The following is a 20526-nucleotide window of genomic DNA, read 5'->3' as shown; positions in this document are numbered from 1 at the left end:
AGCGAACCCTGAAATCTAGGCCAGTACCGTTTCTGCTCCACCCAGGCAGCTTCCACTGAAATGGAGCTAACACTGATGGAGGGCCAGCTGCATCTCAGAAACTGACATCAAGGCAAAGCACTTCACAGGGATACGACGAGGCCGAGGGGGGCGGGTAACTCTCTTCAGGTCACAGAACTAGTAAGCTGGGGATATGGGAGTCAAACTGTCTGACCTCAAGTCCCACAACCATTGTCCATACCAGTGGCTCTCAGATTCTAGAGTGCATCAGAATCACCTGGAGGGCTTGCTAAAATCCAGATTCCAGGCCCTTCTCTCAGAGTTTTTCACTCAGTCTGCTGATGTAGGGCCTGAGAATTTGCATTCCTAACAAGTTCCCAGATGGTGTCAATGCTGCTCGTCCGGGGACCACTTCTAGAGAACTTGGTCTATACTAAGCTGCCTTTGTTTGGTGCGATTCCTTGTAATGAAAGACTGTGGTGCTCTAACATCTGCACAAGCTCTGCTGACCTCTCAGGCTGCTGGAAGCCCCAAGGAGAGCCCTGGGGCACACTCAAGAAATGTGTCCCTGTTAAGCTCCTCAGAGCCTCATGACACCACCCACAGCCTTGTCAGATGCACACAGATTTTGTCAGGCACAGTCTACGGGTTCAGAGCCAGCACTCCCAGTTAGGTGTTTTATTATTTATTCACTTGACAGGAAACATACATTTGGTGGTATAAAACACCATGCTACTGGCTTAACTAGTTGCTGTCGTACAACAGAACTCCTCTGGGCTTTCAAGAAGCCCTTGCATGGCCAACTGAGGATGGCTCAGTCACTGGAGAGAAGAACCCTGCCACGAAGAAGAGACCCACTGCCAGGCCCTCTCTGGGCAGCCTCTGCCCCACAGCCCTCCAGAGCCATTCACACACGTTGGGCATCATCAAAATAATGGTCATGCTGGGAGGAATGGGTGCTCTGAACTAGAAGAGGGTCTTAAAACCAGAGCATACCAGGCAATTCATATATATTACAAACATATAAATTAAGAGGTCTACACGTATACAAAATCTTTCAATGGGACTTAATTTCACTCTATGTCATGCCAGGTATTTGTCAGAACCTTGAAAACAGAGGAGGTTTTCAATGGAGCTGGTAATAAAAATAGAAGGTATTTATACACAGGCCCTGCTCCTCTCGTGTCCACTGTGGAATCCTCTGGTGTTGTCAGGGCCTCTGGGCAACCTCAGCACCCCCACAGGTAGCCTATCTGCAGTCTGCATCTTCCGAGAGAGCAGGGGACTCGCTCTGGGGCTCTTCTCCTGTGTCCCCATCTCAGCCTGGCGGCGCCTCCGAACCCAGGGGCTGCCAGAGGGAGTGACGCTGCTGTCCGAGGAATAATCCATGCACTTGCGAAAGGTCTCAGGACTGGTGCTGGAGTTCGGCCTACCTTCTTCAGCCAGTGGGGATTTTCTGGAAACGCCTTTTCGTTGAGCCAAGGGGCTGCTCCAAGGACTTGAGCACGGGGAGGCATTCGGGCTCAGAAAGAGATTCTGGTGGCCAGAAGGGCTGAGCTTGTTGGCGACTGCATGGCGCCGGCCAGCCATAGGGGACGTGGGATTGCTCTCGGGGTCGGAGGAGCTGTTGGCGGAAGACTCATCCCCCACGTACTGAAGCTCCTCAACTCTCCTGTTTAGGGACTTGTTCAGGTGGATGCTCGACGTGGGTTCTTCATCCTGGTTCTTCTCTTTGGATGGTTTCTTTTTGGGTGGCTTCATACCAATCAGGACAGCTTTCATGCTCTCCCGGCCCTGAGATTCTGTGATCATGAACTCATGGGCTTTGATGGCCGCTTCCACCTCCTCGAATTCCACAATGGCGCACTCTTGGGTCCCCACCTGGCTGTACCGGCCGCTGATCCTCCGGATATCAGGAGGCAGCTCTCTCCCGGGTTTGAGGATTCGCACCGACGAGATGACTCCAAAGGTCCCGAAGAGCTTGAGCAGGTGTTCCATCACCTTCTCCTGCACCCTTCCATTCTTCTGGGGGGTGGCCAGGGCCCAGAGCTTAGGGGACAGGTAGAGGTCATAGACCAGGAGCATCTTGCTGGGGAGGTTCTCGCTGGGGAAGAGTGGGACAGGGGTGGTCCTCCTCACCTTCCGGTGGTCCTCATTCAACTCGAGGGTCACTGAGTACTTCAAGGCATGTGCTGTGGTTCTCCAGTCCCGTGTAAGGTGTTTTACCTGAAGAACACAGAGCAAATCAGAGATGGTACCTATTGTCCTTGTCCTCCTGGTGTCCTCTATAATCTCCCTCCCTCCTTTCCTTACCCCTGGAACATCAGTAACTAGAATTATACCCGGTATGTGCAGGCACTCAGAAACCTAGTGAGTGAACGAATACACTTTCTACAGTTACAAACAAGGCAGCACGGTTTAGAACAGTGCTGTCCAACAGATCTTTCCGAGCTATGGAAATATTTTATTCTGTGCAAGTTTAAAGGTTAAACCTGCAGGTTGTGGAACAAGGCTGTTGAAAACACAAATCCAGAGGCCACCTCTAACTGACAGTAAGACCTGAAGAGTTATGCAGTCCCTCAGTACCTCAACTTCCTCATCTGTAAAATGAAGACATTAATAGTGTCTACCTCATAGAACTATCATGAGGACTAAATGAATAAAGAAATATATACAGATCTACCCCCAGACACACATTTTACATATATAAAACTTAGGACAGTGTCCAGCTCACAGTGAGTACTCAACAAATACTATGTGCTATCATTATTTCAAATATTACAGGCTACCATTTTGACAGGATCTGGAGATTTTAACATTCAAATCCTTCTCTGAAGTGGTGCTTCCACATTTCTGCATTCAAGACACAGAAGGTGCCAAAAGGTCTTTCAGTATCTCCTGAAGATGATGTGGGCTGTTTCAACTTGGAATTAAATGCAACTTGGGTGTCAAGGAGAATGATGAAACGGTCCCTCACTCCTCCTCCTTTAGTGGAAATTGTGCGTATCAATGTTGCAGTGCATGGAAGCTATATTTATACGGTAAAACAGTAATTTTCGAGAGGCCCACTTCTGGGGAAGGGAATGCCATGGAGAATGAGTCATCCCGAAGAAATGGTGGACGTGAGTGGGTGGGTGGGTAACCTGAGCCAGGAATGGCGAGATCACCCGGAGCCAGTGCAGCTGCTCTGCAGAGGCACCCTGACCCAAACAGGAACTTGCCGGACCTCAGAAGGGAGGGCTCCCAAACAGGGCGGGGTGGGGGGAGCCCTGGCAGAGCTCTGAGTAGTACCGGCAGGCTCCTGGAGAGAGGGCACTCTCCACTCTAGCCTGTGGCCTCTGGGTGAAACAGCCCAGACTGGGGCTTAGGGTATGGGAATCACAAGTCACCTACACACAGAATCAATGGGCTGATTACCGTGGCAGGAGCCAAGGGCAGAGAGAAGCAGGTCCAGGCTTGGAGAGTTGGACTGCAGGTGGACAGGGTCTATGAGGGATCCAGAAAGGGTGAAGAAGATGACCACAGGACAATGGCTCTGTGGGGGTGAAACATGGGGGGGCCTTCTCCATTGCCAGTCATGGAGGGAGCACTCAGGAGAGCAGGGGAAGACTGGGCAAGGAGTGCCTGGGGGAAGGCCAGGGCGGCCTTACTCAGAGGGCCGGAGAAGCTGCTGGAAGGCCATGGTCAGTCCAGAGAGAAGCAGGACCCAGTACCCACCGCCCAGAGCCAGGAGCCAGGGCCACTGGGAATCTCTCTTAGGTCTGAGCATCCCAGGCCTGGGTCTGCGAGCTTGGGGAAGGAGTGTTCAGGCACCACCTAGGAACAGGAACCAGAGAGCTGCCATCTTTGTGCAATTACTAGAACTTGGTAAGATTTTCCAAAACTCTGTGATGGCCCTGGTCATATATGTTTCCTATTATGATTAGCAGGAAACGCTTTAGAATGAAAAGGGTCTTTGCTATCATTTTGGAGGTGTTGGGGAGTCTGTGTCTACTCTGAAGCCAGTTTTCAACAGAGAATTCTCTGTTGAAAGATCCAGTAAGTGGCAACTTAAAAAGGAAAGAAAATTAGGCTCACTTTTAGGGTCCCTGGGGAGGAATAAAGGGATGTACAGGATGATTCCACTGGCTGCTCCATTTTGGGTTCCCCCCCCAGCACTTTCATGTGAGGGCTTGCTCACTGTTCTCTGGACATGTGTGATACTGTGACTTATACTAAGAAATACATATATTTGGTCTTCATCCCTGTTACTGGCACTGAGTTCCTAAAACGTTTGTAAGTTCCTGAGCGATAGAGCACAAGGAGCATCTTCTGCTCTAATAAGGCGACTCTGGGTGGGCTCCTGGATGGGACCAGCCATGATTTGAAGCTTGGAACTTTTAGCCCTGACATTCTCCAGAAAGGGGAGAGGGGCAGGAAATGGATGTAATAATATCCATATTATTATTATTATACAATAAGATAATTATTATAATAATAAGTGATCATTCTACATGACAAAGACTCCATAAAAATCCCAAAAGTTCAGGGTTCGAAGAGCTTCTAGGTTGGTGAACATATCCTAAGGAAGGTGTCACACCCCAACTTCATGGGGACAGAAGCTCCCACACTTGGGACCCTCCCAGACCTTGCCCTGTGCATCTCTGCGTCTGGTGGTTCCTCTGTATCCTTTATCATATCCTTTAATAAACTGGTAAATCTAATTAAGTCTTTTCCTGAGTTCTGTGAACAGCTGTAGCAAATAATCTAATCCAAGAGGGCGGAGGTCATGGGAACCTCGGATTTGTAGCCAAGTCAGACAGAAGTTGTGGATCCCTGGGGATCCCTTGTGACTGGCATCTAAAGTGTGGTGCAGAACCCTTAACCTGGAGGGATCTGATGCTATCCCCAGGTAGACAGTGTCAGAATTGGGTTAAACTGTAAGACACCCAGCTGGGTGTCACAGAATTGCTTGCTATGGGCAAAAACCTCCCCCACATCTGGTGGCAGAAGTATTGTGAGGAAGAAGAGTAGGTTTTTCCTCTACAACATGAAATGCCCTTTCCCTTCTCCTGTACTTGAAAACTCCTACTCATCCTTCAAGATCCTATTTCAACGTCACTGCTTCCGGGAAGACTTCTCAATTCTCCAGGCAGGGTTAGTTGCTCTGATCAATTAGCTCCAAACAGTACTTTGTTCTTTCTATTGCAGTACTGTTGATGGTCATATTGTGATCCTTCACTGGTCTGTGCCCCTTATTGGACTTTGCCAGGGCACGGGGGAATGACATGTTCATTTTGTATATCCTGTGCCTAACACAGCACTCAGCATGCAGAGCAAATATGTTTGATGAACGAATAAAGGAAAGAAATCAAGAGAAGAGGGCAGAGTATTCCAGCGGGCGAGGCAGAGAAGAGCTCCGGAAGGAAAGCTCTCCTCCAGTGTTCTCTGACAAAGAACACAGGCAACTTGGCTGGGACCCACTCGTTACACATCCTGTTATGCAACAGGCCACGTGGGCTTTTCCATTCTAGTAAATACACTTTCCCCAAGGGAGACACAGAGTTCTTACTCCAACCGGCCTGTTAACTCTTCAAGAAGCAGGGAATTCACAACCCAGTTGCTGGATCTATACAGCAGAGACATGCGGTAGATATCCTACATCTCCATCCTATAGATGAGGATGTTGGCATTACACAGCAAAGGAGGCTGATGTCTTGGAGGAGGCTCCTCTCCCAGAGCTCCTTCCTCCTCTTATTTATTCAACTTGGCAAATGAAGAGCTTTGATTTCAGATAATTCTAGGCTGGGTAGGTGTCTCTCAAGGTCACTGAGCCCCCTGTCCTGGCACAGCATCCTCCTGGCCACCCACTTGTCCGGCAAGAGTGCCTGAACTTTGCTAAGAACAAGTAATGTCATTTCATAACTGCCACCAGCTGAGACTTGTCCTAACACCCAGGACCCTTTTAATAGAGTGGGAGGATATTCTTAATAATGATCCTAAATCCCTTCTCTTGATCATTTTCCCCTTTTTCAGGGCTTGGAGGAAATAAAAAGTCGTTAGTCATCAGGTTTCAAGGGGGTAAAAAATATTGAGAACCACAACCCAAAGCACCTCTGAAATCCTCAAAGCGGCTTCTGAGAACGAAGTCTCACCTTTTTGAAGGATGTGAGTAGCTTGACACTCACATACCCCAGCTTGTTCCTCCTCACGTGCTTTAGCAGGAAGGCGTCCTTCTCCAGGTTTTCATCAGAAAAGTAGAATTCGATCTGATCCACCAGTTTCTTGATTAACTCCTCGTCCGGGGGCTGCCACTCCTGCTCCAGGTCTTCACGCTCGTTCTCGCCCCCACTTGTCGTGGCGCCACTGAGACCAGAAGGGGACACGAGGTGTTAGGGGTTGAACCGTAGCCCCCAAGTTTCATGTGTTGAAGTCCCGCCCCCCCATATGTCAGAGTGTGATGGTATTTGGAGAAAAGGTCTTGCAGATGTCATTAGTTAGAGATGAAGTCACCCCAGAGTAGGGTGGGCCCTAATCCATGCGCACACAGAGAGAACACCACGTGAAGATGAAGGCAGAGGTTGGGGTGGTGCGGCAGAGGTCAAGGAATGTCTAAGATTGCCAGCCGGCAAACCATCAGAAGTTAGGGAACAGGCCTGGAACAGACCCTTCCCTAGCGCCTCAAGAGGGGGCAAGCCCCTGCTGACATCCTGATCTTCTCAGAGAGAGAGTCTCCTCGGAGAGGAGACTTCCAGCCTCCAGAACCATGAAGCAATAAATTTCTGTTGTTCTAAGCCACCCAGTTTGTGGCACTTTGTTACAGCAGCCCTAGGAAACTGTAATGGGTCACATGTGAACTGGGCTCCTCAGAAGTGAGAATCACATGGCCACAAGGGGAGAGATTTTTTGCCCCCAACTAGCTAAGAAATCAAGCTTTCATTTTTTTAAATTTAATTTTATTTTTTTTATACAGTAGGTTCTTATTAGCCATCCATTTTATACACGTCAGTGTATACATGTCAATCCCAATCTCCCAATTCATCACCCCCCCACCCCACCCCCCGCTGCTTTCCCCTCTTGGTGTCCATACGTTTGTTCTCCTCTTCATCTGTGTCTCTATTTCTGCCCTGCAAACCGGTTCATCTGTACCATTTTTCTAGGCTCCACATATATGCGTTAATATACGATATTTGTTTTTCTCTTTCTGACTTACTTCACTCTGTATGAGTCTCTAGATCTATCCACATCTCTACAAATGACCCAATTTCGTTCCTTTTTATGGTTGAGTAATATTCCATTGTATATATGCACCACTTCTTCTTTATCCATTCATCTGTCAATGGGTCAAGCTTTCATTTTTAACAAGAACAGAAGATCATTAAAAAAGAAAAACAACACCCTCTATTAACATTTATGTTGCTCTGCCATTGTCAAGATGCTTTTCACACATACTCCTTTTCTCCCCTCCCCACAAATCCCGGTTTCTAGAAGATAGTTTAGCAGAGTAACTAAGAGTCCTGGTTCTAGAGTTAGGCTGCCTGGGTTTGAATCCTGACACCAGCATTTATTAGCTGAGTCAACTTAGGCAAGGAACTTCACTGCCATACTTCAGTTCCATTAGCTATCAATTGGGACTCATGATAGTCACTTTCTTGATAGACTTGTGTGAAGATTAATTAATTCATGGAAATATCTAGAAGAGTACCTGACATACCCTCAGGGCTCACTAAGTGACAGACACACTCATTTGTTCAGCCATAAGGGGCAGATATAGGTTTCAAACTCAAATTTTCTGTCTCCAAAGTCAGCACACATGATACCTTCCACATTTTGTTGGGACACTGCCGGAAATCTGGAAACAACCTATTCACTGGGGCCTTTCTAAATGAACCCCCCTGCCCCCCAGCAGCTCCACCTGGACATACTTCCTCTCCCTCTCTCCGAGAATATTAGGACATGAGAACAAGGCAAAGAAATCCTGGGCAAAGCTTCTTTAGGAAGGCCAATCTTTCATGAAGAGATTATAGAATCTTCAAGACCATAAATATTTAAGGAATTTGTGATTATCCACATCATAGTTGACCATATTAGAAGTTATCAAAGGTGAGTTCCCTTTTGTATATTTAATTACCAAATTATGTATTATATAAATACTATATTTATTATTCAATAAAAAGTATTGGTTAAAAATTACTTCCAGAGAAAAGAAAAAGAACTACTTTCCTTTGTGGCAATTTGATGTCTAATAACATTGACTATCAGACCCAGAGCCTCCATCAACATGTTCCAAGCAGAAAGAGCATCTCTTGGGACAGATGCACAAACCTAATCCCCCTAAAGCATCCTAGTCTTCCTAAAGCATCCAAGGTACTTCCACTGTGTTGGGAGAACTTGCCAGGCTCCCAAAAGGGCTCAGAGAGTTCATATAAATAACCAATTAAAAAAAAAAGGTTCATAAAGTAAAAGAACCTATGAATGTGACAGTTTAAAGCCGGAAAAGGCTGAGTAATATTCCATTGTATATATGCACCACTTCTTCTTTATCCATTCATCTGTCAATGGGTCAAGCTTTCATTTTTAACAAGAACAGAAGATCATTAAAAAAGAAAAACAACACCCTCTATTAACATTTATGTTGCTCTGCCATTGCCAAGATGCTTTTCACACATACTCCTATTCTCCCCTCCCCACAAATCGTTCTTGACTCTGCACGTTCTTCAACTCCAGCAAAATTTTCACTGGCTCACAACCTTAAAAAAAAAGCAATTGTATAAGAGTCCAAATGAGAAAAAAATCGAATATTCTGGCAGGAGAAAAAAAAACTAAATCTATCTCACAATTTTTCAATTTCAGAAATTACATTTAGCATAAAATACAGGTACTTGTAGATCTTAAAAATGAAGAGTTTTAGTTATTTGCCTGTAGAGAGTCTGGAAATGGTTTTTAAAATACCTTACTGATGTCAGAAGACAAATGTGTATGTACTAAAGGAAAAAAAAACAGTCTGAGAGACTAACTTTAAAAGTATGTTTCTTCAAAAGGCTTTTTAAAAATGGGATGATAAACTAAGGGAATATGTTAAGGCAGCCCATTAGATGTAACAGGTCAAGTGCAATTTAAACAGTAGATAAGTTGAATATTTTAAAAGTCCCTAAAAGGTAGCTGTGGCAGACACCAGTCTGACTCACCCAACAGCTAATAGCAAACTCTTTCTTACTTGCCCTCCTTTACTACGGAGGTTATAAAAACTAAATGCTCACTTTCCCAGTCTCTCTTCCAGGTGGTAGCCATTTGTCATGTTATGGCCAATAACATACAAGTGAAAATCTCTTGGTCTTGGCCTTGCCCCTTCCCCTTTTATCTGTTTTGAGTGTGGATGTAATGGTTGGAGCTGTAGCAGCTATTTTATTACCATAAGGAAAAGGTCAGGAGAATCAGCTTGGCCTAATTTATTGACATTATTGGTTCTGATATTACTGAGTTGCTGAACCAACTACTATAACTACATACTTGCATAATTATGATTATTACATGAGAAAGATAAAATCCTATTTGTTTAATTCACTGTTATTTGGGTCTTCTACTACTTACAGCCGAATACTAGGATAGCAACACTACACTGAGAAAAGAGGTGCTCAAAACACACCAAAGGAAAAGCGTCAGTGGGAAAATCAATGAAATGAAAAAGAAAATGCCAGATGGAAAGTACAAATTTTCACTTTATTATAGAAAGTGTACACCCTAGATAGTAGTTAAAATGGATAGGTTGAATATACCAGATGAAATAACTAAGAATGCATAGGAAATTCTGGGCCCAGCTGACAAGGATGACAATGAATAGCAGGGGATGGGGTGAGGTGTGTGATAACGACCAGCGAAGAGTTTTGGGTGGACTCAGAGGCATAAGCAAAATGGCCCAACTTACTACAAATGGCTAGTATATCACAGGTGACCAGACCATTAAAGGGACTCACAGACCAATAAGTCCTACTTCCTAACCAGAGCAGTTGATGCCATCACTAAAAGTAAACTTACACACAAATAAAACATAATGGAAGGAAGATGATGCACTTTCTCACTTTCTCCAGTGCCTATTCTAGACCCTCCCATTCTTCCCAAGGTCAGCCACGGGAAGACTTTACTCCCTGCAGATGATTCTACCTCCGACTTGATTAAGAAAATCAAGTTCATCCAATCAGACTTGCCCAGACCTTCCTCAGACTTGTTCTGTGTGTCTGGACATCCACCAAAGAATTCATTTGCTATATCTGGGCGCCTTTTCTCCATCTTGGTCTCTTGCCCCTGGCTGCAGGATGGGACACAGTTGATCACCTTCTTCTTGATATTCTCCCCCTGGGCTTACATGAGTTGTTCTTTTCTGGGTTTTCTTCCCATTCTGACTGCCCTTTCAGGATCTTCTTCCTCCCCCATTTTGAAATGTAGGTATTTGCCAAGGATCTTTCCTTGGTTCTTTATCCCCTGGCAACCTCGACACTTCAGCCACTGGTTGGCTCATCTGATTCAAGTCTGCCTCTCCTCCTACTCCTCCATCCTGCTCTCACTCCTGAGTCCAGTCCTCAGTTCCTAACTGCCTGCTGGACGTTTCCACATGGGTAGCCTGATACTGCTTCAATATCAATATGTCCAGAATCAAGCTGTCACCTTCTGCAGAACTCAGCCTCAGGTAGGACCAAAGCCTGGGCCTGTTTACCAAGAGACATTCTACCTGGGAACCTCATCTTCTTTTCACACAATCGCTCAGTGAATAATCCATAATGTGTTGGGAGGTGACTCTGTGTCAGTATTTGCACCTGGTGAGCAACTAACCAGAAATTCCAGAACAGGTGGGTAGTACTGGGAGGTGACAGAAAGCCTCTGTGTGAGTGCAGAGGTGAGCTTCTTGCCCCCAGAGGACCCCTCCCTCTGCATGGGTGCTGTCAGCAGCAACTGTACATCTCCCAAGGGGAATCTTGGAAGATCAGGAAAGCCTGTTTTATATAGGGGAGCCTGCGGCACTGTTTCCTGGTTCTTGTAACAGCCTTCGAACACAAAAGACCATGTATCCTTCACAAACATTAAAGAAGTTTGTATTCTTTATATATGAACATTGACAACTTTTTGTCAATTACAACTTTCCTAAAATAATCACATTATCTTCCCTCCCATACTGTCCCACAAATGACTTTCCCTACACTCTCTTCTATGTGCTTAGACTCAAAACCTAAGATGCATTTTTCAGCCTTCCCTTTGCCCCCACGTTGAGTCAGTTATCAAGTGCTGATTTTATTCTGCAGTGTCTCCCATCTGTTCTCTCTTTTCCATTCCAACTGTTCTCATTACTTCTCCCTTGGACCCTATTAATAGCTCATCAAAAAATAATTCTTAAAAATTAAAGTAATACATATACATAGAACCAACTGAAATAAAATAGTAGAAAACTTATAAAGAGAGCAACAATCCCCCTCTCCACTCCTCTTTCCTAGATGCAACCTCTATTCAACCATTTAATTCCTATGAGAGTTGCTGTATAGCTCTATGTATCACTTGCCAATTTCTGAAATTCTTTGTTGATGCCCTATTATACAAAAGAAGGATTTGGGGTCACTGAAAAGCCTCTTCTTTCAACTTTAAAATTTTTATATTATTTTTGGTTTTTCTATTAGCCTTCTCTATGTGTTTTAAATAATATACTTGGAATTCTCTTTCTTATTCCACCAACATTAAAAAAATATTTCCCAATTCCTCACAACATATGATGTGCATATTATTACCCCTCCTTTTCCTTCAACTCTCCTTACATTTCCAACTTCCCAAATTTTATCAGATGTGCCTTTATTTCATTTTGTCATGGTTCATAATATTTACAGTCTATTCTGGAACTACTATTTCATGCTTTGTCTATAGATAGATACTAAACTCTGAAAGTCAATCAGTTGTAGGTCATTATTATTACCATATAAACATTGGTCACTGCAGGGAGAAGGCATTTGCTAAGATTACAGTTCTCTTCTTAAAATACTGTCAGTTGACTGACCACTTGGACTGATCTTCTATGCCTATTATTTTCTATCACATTGTCTGTCTGTGCCTTTGTCTTTGATTTATATGCGAAGAGGTTTCCTTGACATTATCTTCCAACCTTTTCCAGTGAATTTTTAAAATTTCAGTAATTATTTAGTCTTTAAAAATTCTTTTATGTCTTCAGATCGTTTCTTTTTAAGAGCATCCTGTTCTTATTTTGTGGATACACTATCTTAAATTCTCTCAGGGTACTAACTGGAGTGTATATAATTTTTAACAGCCTCTTCTGTTTCCAACAGTGTTCCCTCTGTATCCTCTGGGGTTAGTTTTTCCATTTAATTTTCATGTCACTGATTTTCTTCACGTGGCTGGTAAACAGCCATCTTTTTCTTTTTAAAAATATTTTTAAAATAAACTCATTTTATAATAGTTTTAGATTTACAGAAAAGTTGTGAAAATAGCATAGAGTTCCCACATATCCCACACCAGAATCCTTCTATTATGGATAGCTTGCATTAGTGTGGGACACTTAAGGAACTAGTATTAATACACTATCATTAGCTAAAGTCCATACTTTATTCAAATTTCCTTAGTTTTTACCTGATAGCCTTTTTCTGTTTCAGGATCCCATCCCACGTTACATTTATCCATTGTGTCTCTTTAGGCTCCTCTTTTCTCTTGGCTATGACACTTTCTCAGACTTTCCTTGTTTTCGATGACCTTGACAATGTTGAGCAGTACTGGTCAGGTATATTGTAGAATGTCCTTCAGTTGGGATTTGTCTGATACTTTTTTCATGATTAGACTGGGGATATGAGTTTTTGGGAAGAGGACCACTGATGTAAATTTCCATTCTCATCACATCATATAAAGGGCCCATTCTATCCAAAGGCTGATAATTGTGGATGTTGACCCTGATCACCTGACTGAGGTAGTGTTTGTCATACGACTCCACTGTAAAGTGACTCCTTTTCCCCCCTTTCCATATGGTACACCTTGGAAGGAAGCCCACACATAAGGAGTAGGGAACTATGGCTCCATAGTTATTCATTCTGAAGAATGAAGTCTGGGTTGCTTTTTCTTGGTGGTTTGTGAGGGCCCCCTAGGAATATGTACACTCCTATTGTTTTTCTTCCTTAGGTGGCTCTATATACATGGGTGGGGCATGCCAATTGGCAGGCTTCACTTCAGAGTGAACTGGAAGGGAACAATTAAGTAGGAGCCCTATATCAGGTACCAGCTCTACCTTAGCAGCCCTAGATCACCACTCAGTTCACTCAATTCCTTTAGGAAATAATCTTGTTTCTTTCTTCCCCTGGGAAGTAAAGGGTATATTGTCTACTACCTTTCATTGGCAGGTAGAGAGGCTGGGCAATTGTTCTAAAGGAAGAATTTAAATTACCTCTCAGATATTAGCATCCCTTTTCACTCTTGCCTCCTTTGCGTATTTCCCAACCACAGCCTTTCTAGGGTTCTTTCTTCCCACCTCCTGTCACTTCCTGTTGTATTTTGGGCTACAGTCTCTTCCGTTCTGTGCCTTATTACACGTTTTCAAGAACAGCTATAAAATGCCACTGCTCTGTCTTGATACTAATAATGTTTCCTATTTCCTATTAAATAAAATCCAAAATCCTTAGCTCTTTATTCAGATTCACTTAGAATGTGGCTGTAACCAGCTTCCAAATGCATTTCTATTTCCTTGCAGATCCTTTGCTCCAAGCAAATAAAGACATATAGTTCCCCATATCACAAGGTTTCTGGACTCTATGCCTTTGTGCATGCTGTTCCCATCTCCTTGAATACCTTGCCCCTCTCTCTCAGGTCCGAATCCTAGTCACACATCAAGGCCCATCTCAAACATAACTCTCCCAGGAAGGAAATCATGTCAACTTCTCCTAATACTTGCCTCTACTTGTATCAGAGCTACTTGTGTGCATATCTTATTAATGCCCTGAACTCTAAGTTCTGGGAGGGTAGGATTCATATTGGTTTCTTTCATTCTACCCAGAGCCTTGCACGTAGTAGGAATTTAAAAAGCATCACCAAGGTAAAGTGAATTGTTTCTGTATGGGCAAATCACACCTATCAGAATTCTTTTAGGGAGAAAGTATGGTTCCTGGTGAATATGTTGCTAGTGGCCTTTCAAGAGGACTGTGAAAAAGTTTTACGTTTGCGTTACTGTTTTGCTTTAAATAAAGTATTATAAATTGGGAGCGATGATGAGTTCTTTTGTTATGACTGTAAACTTGCTAGAAATGGAAACAAAGCATAGAAATAAGGGGTACATTTCGAAACAGCTAATTGTGCTCCACAGACCAGTGTTGAAATATCTATTATATTTGTAAATGATTTGGAGAAATAAGGGCAGGATAAGATCTCCAAGGCTGCTCTTCTCATAAAATTTCAAGCTACTTTGGCTGTTAATTGAGTGGTTAATCAGATGATACCTTACGAAGGAAAACACCCAAACTAAAATGGTGGAGTAATGAGCTCCTCACTAAGACTTTCAGTACAGAAAAATTTTTGGACTCATCATCTATCCTTGCCAATGGTCTAATATATGTTGGTTGGGTCACCAAGACCAGGAAAATGATGGACAGCAACATGGAGGTTAGTGAACACAAAGGAGAAAATAACATTTATGAAAAACACTAGGGTCCAGTACCATTGTGTGAAGTTTCTTTTGACTCGTCTCTAGAAAATGATAATGAATCTGAAAAGGTTCAAAAAGGCAACCAAATTGATAATGCAATATAAAAACATGAGGGAAGGTTCAAAAAATAAAGGTTCAGGAGGACAGGTCGAAAACATATATAGGTATGTACCAACTCTGGAAAAGGTATCACGGGAACAACTACATAACAAGTGTTGGCAAAGATGTGGAGTAAAGGGAACCCTCATGCACCACTGATGGGAATGTAAGTTGGTGCAGCCACTATGGAAAACAGTATGGAGATTCCTTAAAAATTAAAAATAGAACTACCATATGATCTAGAAATTCTACCCTGGGTATTTATTCGAAGAAAATGAAAATATTAATTAGAAAAGATATATCCACCCCTATGTTCACCACAGCATAATTTACAACAGCCAAGATATGGAAGCAACCTAAGTATCCATAAACAGATGGATGAATGGATAAAGAAGCTGTGGTTAGGTGCGTGTATATATATATATATATATATATATATATACATGCACACACACATATACACACAATGGAATATTACTCAGCCATAAAAAAGAATGAAATCTTCTCATCTGCGACAACATGAATGGGCCTAGAGGGTATTATGCTAAATGAAATAAGTCAGACAGAGAACGACATATACTGTATGATTTCACTTATATGTGGAATCTAAAAAACAAATGAACAAACATAAGAAAACAGAAACAGAGAACAAACTGGTGGTTGCAGGGAAGTAGAGGGAGGAGACAGATGGGTGAGGGAGATTAAGAGGCACAAACTTCCAGCTGCAAAATAAATGAGTCACGGGTATGAAACGTCCAGTGTGGGGAATAGAGTCAAAAATTACGTAATATCTTTGTATGGTGAGAGATGGTAACTGGACTTATCGTGGTGATCATTTTGAAGTGTACAGAAGAATCGAATCACTATGTTGTGTAACAGGAACTAACATAGTGTTGGAGGTTAATTATACTTCAAAAACAAACAAACAAAGTCAGAAAAAGAAATCAGATTTGTGGTTACCAGAGGTAGAGGATGGGGGAGAGGAGGAGGAATTGAATGAAGGTGGTCAAAAGGTACAAACTTCCAGTTATAAGATAAATAAGTACTAGGGAAATAATGTGCAACATGACAAATATAATTAATACTGCTGTATGTTATATGAAAGATGTTAAGAGAGTAAAGCCTTAGAGTTCTCATCACAAGGAAAAAAAATTATTTTCTATTTCTTTAATTTCGTGTCTATATGAGATGATGGATGTTCACTAAACGTATTGCGATAATCATTTCATGATGCATGTAAGTCAAATCATTATTTTGTACAACTTACACTTATATAGCGCTGTAGTCAATTATATCTCAATAAAACTGGAAGAAAATAAAAATAAACTGAGGGGGAAAAGGCAAGGAAGTGCTCATTTCTGTTTGCCTCTTTACGAGGGACTCTTGTTCAATCCCAGATGATCAGGGAAAGCTCTATTTTACATACGAATGTCAGCTAATAAATGTACAAAGAATGATAAAATGAGGAAATCACCAATATGTAATCCCCGATGAACTGACTCAAGCAAAGATCATCAGTGGATGCTAACACCATTAGGTGAAATGTCGCTGGTGAAAGAATATTCTCGAGAAGACCAGATGTTACTTGTTAATCACAATGGAGGGATCACCTTAACCAAGAAAGTCAAATTTAGCATCACTAATGGTGTATGCTGCCTGGGTGATACAATAAATTTATGGGAGTGCCCAAAGAGTCTTCTTGCCAAAATGTTTAACTGAATCTAATCAAGCCTTCTGCACTAACTTGAGTTTATGGGAAACACGTGGAACAAAGGAGCAAGTTAAGCTAGACGATGAGAACATAACCAGACCAGTTCAAACTGTGAAACATTCAACAAGACATCTGGGCTCTTATCTAAAATAGGAAAGCATTAAAAAAAAAAAGTGGGGATGCTCTAGATGAAAAGATTCTAAAGAGATATAATAGACAACTGTCTCGATCTGAGGTTCTGGTTTGAGGTGAAAAAGAAACAGCTGTAAAATACAATGTGGGACAGTTGGGGGAAACATGAACGTGGAACTTGACTATTAGATGATTTTAGGGATTATGTTAGGGAATTATTGTTAATTTTCTTAGTTGCAGTAGTAGTATTATGATTTTATAAGAAAATGTCATTATTAAGAGAGCTACAAAATGAAGTACTTAGGGTATAAGTCTTGTGTACAACATACTTTCAAATAGTTCAGGGGAAACCACACACATTATACATCCATCAAACAAATATGGCAAAATACTAACAACTGTTTAGTCTAGATGGCAGGTATACAAATGCTCAGGTTACTAACTCTTTCACATTTTATGTCTGAAATTTTTTATGTTAAAAAGGTGAGAATAAAAGAAAAGACATCTTTTTAGTGGGCAAGATGGAGGTAAGACTAGAGAGATGGTGCTAGGTATTGAAGATACGGAGAAGATTAAGACAAGGTCTCTGCCTTCAAAGATCTCACTGTCTAGAAGAGGAGAAACACACAAATATTTCAACTTGATGGAGTGAGTGCTATGAGAGAGACACACATTCATTCAACAAATATTTATAGAACACCCACTACGTGGCAGGTGCTGTGCTGGGCACTGAGGATGCAATGAAAACCAGGTAAGCGCGGTCCCTGAAGTCATGGAGCTCATATTCTTATGAGGGAGACAAAACTATAGAATTACAACTGTGGTGTGTACAGAGTACTACAGCAACACGAAGAAGAGAAAACAAACTTGGCTTTGGGGTAGGGACTGAGGATGGTGGGGAAGAGGCAGCGAAGTTTTAAGGCTACTAGAACTTAACCAGAGGGACCTGAGGTGGGAGCACAAAGACATGTGGACACAAAACAGCAACCTGTGTTCAGGGACCTAGTGGGGGTCAGCACTGGGGGAGCACAAATTGTTAAAACGGGCAGGGAAGGAAGCAATGGCTGAGGGACGATACGGGTGGATACCCATCTCAACCAGCGAATATGGGAACCTGGGCTTTCTCCTGCAGGCTCTGGGAGCCCAGAAGTGTCCACACAGGGTGGTGGCCGCTGCTGTGCCAGGCTGGCTCAAGCAGGGGACAGCGTGGCTCCTGTTCTTGGCTGCACTCTCCTTGTGCTCTGGATGTTTGCCCGCTGGGCTCTGTCAGCTCCACCACCCTGAAGAGCCCCAGGGATTTTTCTGGAGTCAACTCTATGCCAGTGGGCAGCAGGAAAGGCTTCAGACTGAATGCTCCATGAGACTCCAGCCCCTGGAGCTGGGAGAGAAGGGTGGCTCTGGGGTGAGAACCACCCCACGCCCGAAGAAAGGATCGTGTTCTTCTAGATCTCCATAGGGGTTCCCAAGAAATAAGTAGGGCTTTAATCCCTGCTAATGGTACAATCTCAAAATGTAGTACCCGGGATAGGGGACAGCTCTTTGCCACAGTTACAGGCAAATAGATTCAGCAGAATAAGCCACCCTGGACTATTTTACATGACCTCTGAAATGATTTGACTAAGCGGCTGCCTTCTCAAGATTGTGAGATGTCAGTGACTCATTATTTTTATACTTTCAATACTCAGCACACAGGTGAGTGAATGAATGAATCAGACTTTACAGTAAAGTGCTGATATTATGTACTAATCTGTCATGTCACCTGCTGTTGCCCAGCTTTGCTGCACTAAACCACTGGGCTGGACTTTCCTGCTCGAATACCTCTATCTGAATGTCCTGAAATTCTGGGTCCTTAAATCTAGACCTCTTCCACTAGGGAAGGGTCAGGCAGTGAAGGGGAATGGCTCTAGCCCCAGGATCCTCATGCCCTTGGGTTGAGTGTTCTCCCAATGAAGTAAATATATGCCTGCCGGGGAATAATCCTGCAGAGCTCTGGTAGCTCAAAGCATGTGCAAAGAGGACTCTTAATAGATGCCTCTTGGGATCTCCCATTATTTGCAAGTTCTGTCACTGCCCTACTCTTATTGCTAGGGATGCTCCATACTGCAGCTCCTTTCAACAGCAGGAAAAAAATCACAGTCCTGAAAGGCCTGGGTGTTAGTGGACACAAGAGTAAGGTCTCTCTCTGGCTGAAAATAAAGCTCAGGGCCCAGAGGTGAGCTTAGACAGGTGGTTTCTTGTGCTAGACTACCCATTACCCAGGAACCCAACGCCAAGGCAGCAAGATGATGATGCAAGCTTAGAAGTCAGATGGAGAAGGGGCATGAAAATGGGAATCCCCCAGCAGGGGAGGATGAAGCAGCAAGCCCTGAACTGATTCCAAATGGGGCAAATGAACTCTACACGGTGAAATCACTCCTCCTTGGATCCCCCAGCAGCAAGTGTCAGCTGTGCCTGGCCGGCCCCCCAACCCCACTTGGACTGATAAGCAGACAGGGAAATGATGGCAGTGAAGGCTAGGTGGGACCACTCTCATGGGGAGGTGGGCCTGCTTCGGAAGTGGAGACTGGGTTGGGCTAGGCTTTTTGGAGGGTCTTTGGGTGAGCTCAGGGAAGGAGAGTCTCCCTCTGGGCTGAAGAGATGGCGAGGATGGTCCAGGAAGGACTTCCCCCTGGGTCCCAGAGCATGCCCACGTCTAGGCCCCTCAGATCCCCGCCGCCAGTTCCGAGAGCCTTGGTGGGGTTAAAGGCTGCGGACCTGGTCACCAGCAACCGCCAAAAGCCAGTTCTGACTCCGTGGGACGGCCCAGAGCAGCGTCCCGGGGCAGGGGGGCAGTGGGGGGGAGACGACCCGCTATGCCCGCGGAGTTGTGCTCCCCCAAGTGGGGTTCGGCCGGGACTCGGGGTCGGCGACTCCCACCTGGGCCAGGGCCCTGCCACCGCGCTTACCTGTGCCCGCGGCTCGGCTCCTCCTCGCTGGCGCTGCCCCAGCCTGGGCTGAGGTACCGAGAGGGGTCCCCCGAGCCCCGCGCCTCCGCCCCCTCCTCCTCCTCGTCCTCCAGCTCCTCTACGTCCTCGGCCTCCTGGATGGCGACGCGGATCTGCACCGCAGTCTCGGGCCCGGACAGCGCCTCCTCGCCGGGCTGGGCCATGGCTCGCGGGCCGGCCGGGTCTGCGGCGCCGCCGGGTCCCCGCGCCGCGAGGCCGAGCCAGCCGGGCGAGGACTACTGCGACGAGGGGGCGGAGGCGACGCGAGCGGCTCTGCCCCGGAAGGACGGGGGTCGCGGCGCCCCGCCCCGCGCCGCAGTTGCCACCACCCCGACGGCCTACCGAGCGCCAGCGCAGACGGGGTCGCGTAGGGGGAAGGTGCCTTCCTCTGCTGTCCTCTCGCAGAGGCCTGTCCGGGACTGATTCCCCGACCCCCCCGGTCCTAACAGTGCGCGCCCGATGCTCACACGGCCCAAGCCCGAGTGATGTGCCAGGGCTCCCTCCTCCCGCCCGCTCCTTTCCAGGCGGCCCCGAGGAGGGGAGGGGCGCGGCACATCTGACTTCACAGTTTGTGGATGACTCTGGGGGTGGCAGGCCCAGACAGCAGCTTAAGGGGCTTCTGTGCCCCCTTCGCGTTTCCCCTTCTGACTTGCACAGACGACCGAAACCTCCACCGTAGGTCAGTATGGCATAAGCACCCTCTACACTGTGCGTCTTGTGACGTCAGGGACTTGGCTTTTGCCGTGCCTCATTCTAGTGGTTCCCAGAGTGTGGTCCCCAGACCAACAGCACCAGCTTTACCTGCGAACTTGTTAGAATTGCACATTCTCAGGGCCCACGCAGACCTCCTAATTAAGAAGCTATGGTTCAGAACTTTGTGCTTTACCAAGCCCTCCAAGCGATGCTGAGGTTCACTAAAGTTTGAAATCCACTGCCCTCTATGCCTC

General features: G+C 44.9%; 1 protein-coding gene across 1 annotated transcript; it reads right to left on the bottom strand.

Annotated features, from left to right (window-relative positions):
* Positions 1 to 669: 669 nt before the first annotated feature.
* On the bottom strand, positions 670 to 20262 carry LARP6 (La ribonucleoprotein 6, translational regulator). Its single transcript, XM_030875094.3, has 3 exons — positions 19541 to 20262; positions 6135 to 6345; positions 670 to 2226 (listed from the first exon to the last, which is right to left on the bottom strand). Exons 1-3 carry the CDS (start codon positions 19741 to 19743, stop codon positions 1159 to 1161), a joined length of 1482 nt encoding a protein of 493 aa, XP_030730954.1. The 5' UTR covers positions 19744 to 20262; the 3' UTR covers positions 670 to 1158.
* Positions 20263 to 20526: the final 264 nt, after the last annotated feature.

The sequence above is a fragment of the Globicephala melas genome, chromosome 2, assembly GCF_963455315.2.
Source record: "Globicephala melas chromosome 2, mGloMel1.2, whole genome shotgun sequence".
NCBI lineage: Eukaryota > Metazoa > Chordata > Mammalia > Artiodactyla > Delphinidae > Globicephala > Globicephala melas.
Note: the sequence above shows the minus strand (reverse complement) of the source record. Positions and strands in the feature narration are given on the sequence as shown.